At 51.2% G+C, this 10,181-nt stretch overlaps 1 protein-coding gene across 1 annotated transcript in view; it reads right to left on the bottom strand.

Moving 5' to 3' along the window:
* The window catches only part of LOC310705311 (uncharacterized protein), a 145,288-nt gene extending 135,372 nt beyond the window's left edge, over positions 1–9,916 (bottom strand). Inside the window, exon 1 of the mRNA XM_083499944.1 lies at positions 9,000–9,916. Within this exon, the coding sequence (XP_083356070.1) occupies positions 9,000–9,847 (848 nt within the window). The 5' untranslated portion in view covers positions 9,848–9,916. The remainder of the gene's footprint in view (positions 1–8,999) is intronic.
* Between the last annotated feature and the right edge of the window lie 265 nt (positions 9,917–10,181).

The raw sequence follows: 10,181 nt of genomic DNA, 5'->3' as shown, positions 1-10,181 counted from the left end.
ACTGCTGCGATTTCTATTCTCATCCTGAAGCAAAGTTCTTAACCCGAGGTACTATTTCTGGGTTAGCGGAGTCTGTAACCTGAAGCGTATGTAACCTGAAGTGTATGTAACCCGAGGTACCACTGTAATTGTGGCAGCCTGAATTTGCAAAAGACACTGACAGTCTGGGAAGGGACCTGCGTTATAAACTATTGTTTCATAGGGTTCGATTTCTTTTGTAAACTGCATTGCATTCGTTCTTCTTTCTGGATGGGAACCGGTGCATGGATACTTGAAGCCAATGAATTAAATGAATCTGCCCTCAGATGAACTGAGAGCAAAATCTCCATATATCTCCCTCATCTAGTCTCCAACCAGCCTTTGCTAATGGGCATTACGGCAGTTGAGAGAGACAGGAATGTCTCCTCGCCCCCCCTCCTATTGCCCATCTTTTGTGTCCAGCTGTGAGCGAAATAGCTTGTTTCATCTGTTCCCCATAATAACCTTTTATTACATCGGAGGCGGCACATGGAGCGCACAAAAATGCAGTCATCTGGAAGGAGAACGACAGAACTCCAGAAGGTAGACAGGATAGTAAGGTCATGCAGAATAAGAGGACAGTGTTCCTAATTCCAACCCCCCCCCCACAACCCACCCCAAGCTGTTCATGCAGCAAAACAACAATAGCAACACTGGGATTTGTTGGGGTTTCCCTTTTCCGCAGGGGAGAGAACCTCATGGGGAAAAGTTCCTGCCTGGCGCATGAGTTTTGTATCCCTGGTTTGGCTTCTCCTGGGCGTGCAGGTTTCCCAACGTAATGGAGTTTTCGGCATGGGGGAGCATTTGATCACATGACACCCGCTCCCAACTGGTCCCAGGAAGACTGTGCCAGTGCCACATGCTCGGAAGACAGACCAGCCAGGAAGTTGGACAAGAGCTCAGTGGCGTAGCGTGGGTTGTCAGCACCCGGGGCAAGGCAAGTAATTTGCGTCCCCTAACCCGTGGATGTGCGCCCCCTAACCTGTGGATTTGCACCCCCTAACCCTAACCCCCAGATGTTGCGCCCGGTGCGGCCGGCCCCCCCTGCACCCCCCACGCTACGCCACTGCAAGAGCTTTATTCTCTCCCCAACAAGAACAGGAACAGGATTAGCTGCGATGAGATCACGCTTTAGGTCCTTGCTCAGCTCTGCAAGAATTGAATCTAGGAAGTTTCTGGCCCCATCCAAATGCAGTTAGGTCCATTACAGCATTACCACCTTGGGACGCTTCCAGACACTTCCTTCAATGCTGCACCGTTAAATTTGGGTGGCGCAGTTGGAGGATTTCTGCAACAAACCCACTTTCCCCGAAAGATCAGACTCTTTGCGATAGGAAAGGGGGGTGCATAGGAGAAGGGGTGGGGCAACCCTTGTTTTGATGCAGTGTCGTCAAACCTCCCCGCGAACAAGTCAGGATGAATAGCTGGCAGCATCTACGATAATCTGGATTGTCATTGTCCCATACAGAACAACGAAACTGAAAAAAATCTACATCAGACATTCAAAAACCAACAAGCCTGCTATCTCAGCTATCCCAACCTGGTTAGCCCCTAAAAACTCTGATACCCCATAATTGAATACAATATACTCACATAGAGACTACCTTACACTGTGTTTAAAACCAAAATCGCATTTGGATAGAAACTGCTTCTCAGGCGGCTAGTCCTAGTCTTTATAACCCTGGACCTTCTTCCAGAAGGCAGAAGCTGAAAGAGATCATTTCCGGGGTGCGCACTATCCTGCACTATCTCTGCAGCTTTCTTTCTCTAATCTCCTTGTGCACAAATCAAGATGGATGCTCTATTCACAGGGTCTTCTGGGTCTTCTGGAAGGACCCTGAGTGACTCTTTCCTACCCAATGTGATTGGGGAGTGAAGTATAGGTGGGTTCCCATGTGGCAAGACACAACGATAACAGCAAGAACCTTTATTGAACTACATAACTGTGAAACGGGGGCAAAGCAGCTGCTTATATACATTCCCGAAAGCCTGGGCCACTCCCACTCCCAACGTGATTGGCTGTCTAAACTTCCAAGCTGCGAATCACGACTCAAGAGTTCAAGGGCCAATGGCAGAGGCCCAAATCCTGAAATGTTCTGTGATTGGACATTGTGTATCGAATCAGAACACAGGAGCTCAGAATCCTTAGTCCAGAGTCAAAGCTCAGGCAAATACTGATCACATAACAGGGAGCCCCTTGTCAAGATGGGGGGCCGTCATTCCATCTGAACAGGGTGTTTGTATCTCCACACTCACAAGCCCACCTTGATAGAGCAAAGGTCTGCAGCTCAGTTGCGGAGAACACGTTTTGTGGGTGCAACAACAACCACCACAGCTTCAGTCCCTGGCTTCAGCAGCTGCCATCCAGTGCAGACAATACCAGCCTAGATGAGCCACAATCTGACATGGCCTTCAGGTTGCTTCCCATGGCTTCTTCAGGAATGCGATTTTTCCCCCTAGCAAAAATCCTTTTCTTTCTTTCTTTCTTTTTTTTATGTCTCCTGATGTTTCCTTCTGCCTAGGAACATTGAGGGCATGTAAGGACATCTCTTTCTCTTTTCGAGCTGTTTTTGATAAGCGCAACTCCAAGCTCTGCTTGCAGAACCAGACATGGATGCTGTTAGTTCCTCCAGGGCTTCCCCCCACTTTGGAACCAGGGAAGAGAAATATCGATCTGAGCTTGAATCCACCTTTTCTCTGCAAAACACTCACAGGCAATGGAGCCGAATTTTCTGAGACTGGTGCTTTTGTCTATGAGGCAGTCCCTGGGTAGAGGAAGCCAGGCATTGTATGCTATTCTGTAAACTGTGTGAAAGAGCTAGGCATTCCTATTGAGAATCATTTTTTGTGGTGCTTGCTACACTCAGTGATGTGGCTGAGATGCAATATCTGTTGTCTTGGTTTCAACAGGGCTAAATCGGAACAAACCACAGTCCACGGGAAACCCAATTGCCTTTTCATTCCAATTCAGCGCTAAAAGATCAGGTTTCCCCAGGGGAGAGCAGTCGGGTAAAATGGAAGTGTGGTGGCACAGCAATAAAACTTCTAGCGCCTTTTGCAAAGCTGAGCAGGGCCTGGTATGGTTTGAAAACTGGGTAAGCTTGTGTATTGCAGGGTTTTGGACTAAATGACTCTCTGGTCCCTTCCAATTCTACAATTCTGTAGCGTGCAATCCCCCTCCCTGAGATTCTGTTTTTAAATTATGGTTTGCCACAGAGCCTAGGGCGTGCCGATCAGAAGGTCGGCGGTTCGAATCCCCGTGACGGGGTGAGCTCTTGTTGCTCGGTCCCTGCTCCTGCCAACCTAGCAGTTCGAAAGCATGTCAAAGTGCAAGTAGATAAATAGGTACCACCCTGGCGGGAAGGTAAACGGCGTTTCTGTGTGCTGCTCTGGTTCGCCAGAAATGGCTTAGTCCTGCTGGCCACATGACCCAGAAGCTGTACGCCGGCTCCCTCGGCCACTAAAGCGAGATGAGTGCTGCAACCCCAGAGTTGGCCATGACTGGACCTAATGGTCAGGGGTCGCTTTACCTTTTGCTTATTGTACAGGTCACGTGTTTTATGTTTATGTGTAATTCTTAGAAATAATTTAAGCTGATATGTTTCCATTTGGGTACCATCTATATTTGGTTGCCTTATTAATAAATCTGGAATAGGAATTTAGACGCAACCGACTACAGCTGCCCCCATCCTCCAGTGCTGCTTCTTCTTCTTCTCCTCTCCCTCTCTCTCTCTTTTTTTAAAAAAACCCTTGCTCTGCAAATTTCTGGTGCAATCGCCTGAAATCTGAGAAATCTGAAGGGGTGTGGCTTTGCAACTCTGCATCTTCCAGCCTCCACCCCCACCCACTGCCACGCTGGACAGTTTGCCGCAAGCCAAGGGGGAACTGGAGCTGGGGAAGCGGGGGGGACGGGACGTACATATGTGTAAGCATGGAAGGAGAAGTCTCTTTCTCTAATGACAGGCCTCAGCTGCCAAAGGACCCATCTCCTCCTATAGCACATTCTAAGAGACGTAAATAAGCAAATTCCCGCTGTACGCACAGCTCCATCTTGCAACGAAACAGCTCCCGGGATCATCTGCAGCGCTTATTCTTAATTTTTGCCACTGCCCTCTTTGCCATTGCCCTGTTCTGCTTCTGGATCAGCAACAAAAGCTCCAGGAATTCTAGGATGTGGTTGTGCTAGTTCTGGGGTGGCCAGCCTGATTATTTTATCCCCTGTGCCTGCCGCTGTTCTGTGTTTACCTTGCATACAGTCAAACTTTAATTGCTGCTATCTGTACTTTTTGAATTTGTCTTTCCCCTGATGGCACTGCTGCCTGCGATGAATGATGCTTCATGCATCTGATGAAAGGGACCGCAGTCTACGAAAAGCTTATGCCACCATGAATTTGATCGTCTTTAGGGACGTGGATGGTGCTGTGGTCTAAACCACTGAGCCTAGGACTTGCCGATCAGAAGGTCGGGAGTTCGAATCCCCGCGACGGAGTGAGCTCCTGTTGCTCGGTCCCTGCTCCTGTCAACCTAGCAGTTCGAAAGCACACCAGTGCACGTAGATAAATAGGTACCGCTCTGGCGGGAAGGTAAACGGCGTTTCCGTGCGCTGCTCTGGTTCACCAGAAGCGGCTTAGTCATGCTGGCCACATGACCCGGAAGCTGTACGCTGGCTCCCTCAGCCAGTAAAGTGAGATGAGCGCCGCAACCCCAGAGTTGTCCACGACTGGACCTAATGGTCAGGGGTCCCTTTACCTTTACCTAGTGTACTGCAAAGCTCTCTGTCTTTTGACTCAATAGGCAGGGATCAGAAAACATTTTCAGCAGGAGGCCGGTCCACTGTCTCTCACATAATGAACGAATTCCTATGCCCCACAAATAACCCAGAGATGCATTTTGAAGACATGCCCCCCCCTTCCATAACAAAAGAAAAGGACACATTCTACTCATGTGAAAACACACTGATTCCCAGATCAGGTTTAGGCCGGGTTTAGAAGGCAATTGGGCCGGATCTGGCCCCTGGGCCTTAGTTTCCCTACCCATACAATAGAGCCTCTGTAACTGACTAGTACCTGCTTGCTTCTCACTGTCCGGTGGCGCAGAAGGCAATTCTTGTCTCTTGCCAATGTGCCCCAAGGGAAATTCCTCCTGCGCTCCCAAATGAAAACAAAATGCTGTTATTCTGTGCAGAAGACTCCAGCTTGGGTAATGCCAGCTAGGCAAATTACCCCAATCCAATTGCAAAGGGTGATGCTTAATTCAACTCCAAGGGTGTCAAAGCTTCAGGGTTCAGTGTGCAGCTGCCCCATGTGGTGAAATGCGGGACTGCAGGGGCGGGACTTTCTCAGGGAAGAAGCTTCCGGTCCTGAACTGACTCCACCCACTGAGGCTTACCATTGGATGTCCCTGGCCGGAAGGGGTATAAAAGGGCTTCCTTGGATCCAGATGTGCCTTCCTTGGACATCAAGAGCTTCTTGGTGGCCTCCATTATCCTTGGTTGCTGTTTGGTCCTTACTATTGCTTCTTCCAAACGACAGAAACTTTAAAGCCCTAAATGGCCTCGGTCCAGTAGACCTGAAGGAGCGTCTCCATCCCCATCGTTCAGCCCGGACATTGAGATCCAGCTCCGAGGGCCTTCTGGCGGTTCCCTCCCTGCGAGAAGCCAAGTTACAGGGAACTAGGCAGAGGGCCTTCTTGGTAGTGGCACGCGCCCTGTGGAACACCCTCCCACCAGATGTCAAGGAAATAAACAACCATCTGACTTTTAGAAGGCATCTGAAGGCAGCCCTCTTTAGGGAAGTTTTTAATATTTAATGCTGTATTGTTTTTAACACTCGATTAGGAGCTGCCCAGAGTGGGCTGGGGAAACTCAGCCAGATGGGCAGGGTATAAAATTATTATTATTATTATTATTATTATTATTATTATTATTATTATTATTATTGGTTTTCAGAGTGCCACCCATTCTCACTAGGCGCCCAGAACTCCCTCAACGAGGATCATATTCTTGACTTCCTTCAGATCCCTCCTTGGAACACACCTTTCGCATAAAACACTCGATTTACGTCTAGTTCCATTGAAAGCGGGAGATGACAATGTCACCTTAAAAAGGGGAATCTTCGTTCTAGAAAAATACAGTGCAGAGCAGGGTGAGGCGGCTGGGGGATATTTTTTTTTCATCTGCTGCTGAAGTGACTTCAGAAATACAGGTCTACTCCTCTTCTGGGGATGCAGGTGGCGCTGTGGTCTAAACCATTGAGCCTCTTGGGCTTGCCGATCAAAAGGTCGGTGGTTTGAATCCACACGATGAGGTGAGCTCCCGTTGCTCTTTCCCAGCTCCTGCCAACCTAGCAGTTTGAAAGCACGCCAGTGCGAGTAGATAAATAGGTACCACTGTGGCGGGAAAGTAAACAGTGTTTCTGTGCATTCTGGTTTCTATCACAGTTTCCTGTTGTGCCAGAAGTGGTTTAGTCCTGCTGGCTGCAGGACCCGGAAAGCTGTCTGTGGACAAATGCCGGCTCCCTTGGACTGACAGTGAGATGAGCGCCGCAACCCCATAGTCGCCTTTGGCTGGACTGTCCAGGGGTCCTTTACCTTTACCTCACTTTTACACCTGTCCTCATCCCTGACCAACAGCCATGCTGTCTGAGACTGAAGGGTGCTGCCTTTCAAAACGGGGCTGGGCAAGGCTGATCTAGGGACTGAACCAAGCGACACGTGTGCATCCAAATTGTGGGCTTGAACATCAAACCGTGGACTCCTCCGCCTGTCACCCAGCTGAGCTCAGTTTCTTCCCGCATGCTCATTGTGATCTCTGCATCTTGGCACCCGGCCCATGAGAACAGGAAGGGTTCCCAATTCTCACCACCCACATGCTGCAGAAAGCGGATGTCTGCTTTAGCTGACCCTCCAGATGTTGAACTACAATTCCCAGAATCCCTTGGGTCGGAGGAACTGGCACTTTTATAATAATAATAATAATAAATTTTATTTATATCCCGCCCTCCCCAGCCGAAGCCGGGCTCAGGGCGGCTAACAACAATAAAACAGTATAAAAGTATAACATAAACAACACTCTAAAATCATTCATTGTAAAATTAATTAATTCAGGCCACTGGCAACCATTGGGCCAGAGCTCCGCGAAGATTGCCGAGGGAGGGAGTCAGGCTGTGCCCTGGCCAAAGGCCTGGCGGAACAACTCTGTCTTGCAGGCCCTGCGGAAAGATGTCAAGTCCCGCAGGGCCCTGGTCTCTTGTGACAGAGTGTTCCACCAGATCGGAGCCACAGCCGAAAAAGCCCTGGCTCTAGTTGAGGCCAGCCTAACTTCTCTGTGGCCTGGGACCTTCAAGATGTTTTTATTTGAAGACCGTAAGTTTCTCTGTGGGGCATACCAGGAGAGGCGGTCCCGTAGGTACGAGGGTCCTAGGCCGTATAGGGCTTTAAAGGTTAAAACCAGCACCTTAAATCTGATCCTGTACTCCACCGGGAGCCAGTGCAGCTGGTGTAGCACCGGATGAATGTGATCTCGCAGCGAAGACCCCATAAGGAGTCTCGCCGCGGCATTCTGCACCCGCTGGAGTTTCTGGGTCAGTCTCAAGGGCAGCCCCACGTAGAGCGAGTTACAATAATCCAATCTGGAGGTGACCGTCGCGTGGATCACAGTGGCCAGGTCAGGGCGAGAGAGGTAAGGAGCCAACTGCTTAGCTTGGCGGAGATGGAAAAATGCCGCCTTTGTTATAGCTGCAATCTGCGCCTCCATGGAAAGGGAGGCGTCGAAGATTACACCCAAACTCTTAACAGACGGTGCTGGCACTAATTGCGCCCCCGCAAGAGATGGGAGTTGCCCCCCCAATCCCATATCGCCCCGCCCTAGCCACAGGACCTCTGTCTTCGAAGGATTTAGCTTCAACCGGCTCCCACGTAACCATCCAGCCACAGCTTCCAAACATCTGGTCAGTGTGTCTGGGGCCGAGTCAGGATGGCCATCCATCAACAGATAGAGTTGGGTGTCATCGGCATACTGATGGCAACCCAGCCCAAAACTCCGGACAAGCTGGGCGAGGGGGCGCATAAAGATGTTGAAAAGCATCGGGGAGAGTATCGCACCCTGAGGTACTCCACACACCAAGGAGTGGCGCGATGACAATTCCCCCCCAAGCGCCACCCTCTGTCCCCGACCAGAGAGAAACGAGCGCAGCCATTGAAGGACTGTGCCCTGGATCCCCACGTCGGCAAGGCGGTGGTCCAGAAGTTCGTGATCGACCATGTCGAAAGCTGCTGATAGATCTAGAAGAATCAGCAGCCCCGACCCGCCTCGATCCAGCTGTCTACGAAGATCATCTGTTAGGGCGACCAGAGCCGTCTCGGTCCCATGACCAGTGCGGAAGCCGGACTGGAATGGATCCAAAGCCGATGTTTCATCCAGAAACCCACCAAGCTGTTCGGCAACCGCTCTCTCAATCACCTTACCCAGGAACGGAAGATTCGAAACCGGGCGGTAATTGGATAGATCTAAAGGATCTAATGATGTTTTCTTTAAGAGCGGGCGCACCACTGCCTCCTTCAGTTCCCCTGGGAATGTCCCCGTGCCAAGGGACAAATTGATGATATCCCCCAGGAGGGCCCGCACCTCGTCTGGACACGCTCTAATCAGCCAAGACGGGCACGGGTCGAGAGGACAGGTGGTGGGCTTTCCAGCTCGGAGGAGTCTGTCCACATCGGCTGGGGATATCCGGTCGAAGTGGTCCAATACTGGACCCGAGGACAGTCGAGGGGCCTCCAGTTCCTTTATTGTATCCAAATTGGCAGGGAGGTCATGGCGGAGCAACAAGACCTTCTCCGCAAAGAAGCTCGCAAATGCCTCACAGCTAAGTGTCAAATTGTTATTTAAATTTGGCTGTCCCACAAGGGCCGTTAAAGACCTGATTATACTAAATAATTGCGCTGGGCGAGAGCTAGCGGATGCAATGGAGGCCGAGAAGTATGACTTCTTAGCAGCCTTCACCGCCATCTCGTAGGTTTTCATAAAAGCCCTATAAGATGTTCTTGAGGCTCCGTCACGGGCACCCCGCCATACTCGCTCTAGCCGTCTGAGGTCCCGCTTCATTTTCCGGAGCTCCTCGGTAAACCAGGGAGCCCGGTTTCTGCGGGGTCGCAGAGGGCGCTTAGGTGCGATCTCATCGATGGCTGCCAGGAGCTGGATATTCCAGCCCTCAACAAGCTCAGTCAATGAGTCGCCAGGGGGAGCAAGGTCCCGCAAGGCCTGACGGAATCTATCAGGGTCCATCAGCCTCCGCGGGCGAGCCCAAATTGGCTTGCCACCTAAGCAGGGTGGGGGCGGAAAGTCAATCCTGGCTTTCAGAGCGTAGTGATCAGACCATGGCACCTTCATCGAAGGAGACATGATCACATCTATACCTACGCCAAAGATCAAATCCAGCGTGTGGCCTGCTTGATGCGTGGGGCCCGAAACAAACTGGGAGAGCCCTAGTGTCGCCATGGAAGACACCAGGTCCAGAGCCTGTGAGGAGGGAGTGGCATCAGCATGGATGTTGAAGTCCCCCAATACCAATAGGTTGGGGAACTCCAAGGCCCAGCCGGCCACCGCCTCCAATAGGCCTGACAGGGTGGCTGCTGGTGCGCTAGGTGGCCGGTACACCAGCCAGACAGCCAAGCTCTCCTCGGAGCCCCACACTAGGCCAACACATTCAATGCTGGGGATCGATGGCGATGGTAGAGCCCTGAAAGGACAATCTTCCCGGATTAATAATGCCACCCCTCCCCCCCGGCCCACAGTCCGCGACTGGTGGAGGACGGAGAAACCCGGGGGCGCCATCTCTCGTAAGGTAACTGTTGCCCCTTCGCGCACCCAGGTCTCCGTCACACAAGCCAGGTCGACCCCCTGCGAGATAAAGAAATTTCGCAGGGTGGCGGTTTTATTGCCTATAGACCTGGCATTGCACAGCACCAGTGACGGAGGTGAGTAATCCTTGCTCACCCTACCCTCGTCCCTCGGGATGGGGCGCAGATTGGAAAGGGTACGAGCGTATCCATATCTCGATCCCCTTCGCCTGTACCATCTGCCCCCACCGCCATACCTCCCTCGCCCCTCCACGGTAGCAATCCCAGGCCTCATAGTGGCCTCCATTGATGGCAATTAATGTTATTCT

The sequence above is a fragment of the Podarcis liolepis genome (genome assembly GCF_965112155.1).
Source record: "Podarcis liolepis genome assembly, chromosome: 4".
Classification (NCBI taxonomy): domain Eukaryota; kingdom Metazoa; phylum Chordata; class Lepidosauria; order Squamata; family Lacertidae; genus Podarcis; species Podarcis liolepis.
This window is presented reverse-complemented; position numbering and strand designations above follow the sequence as displayed.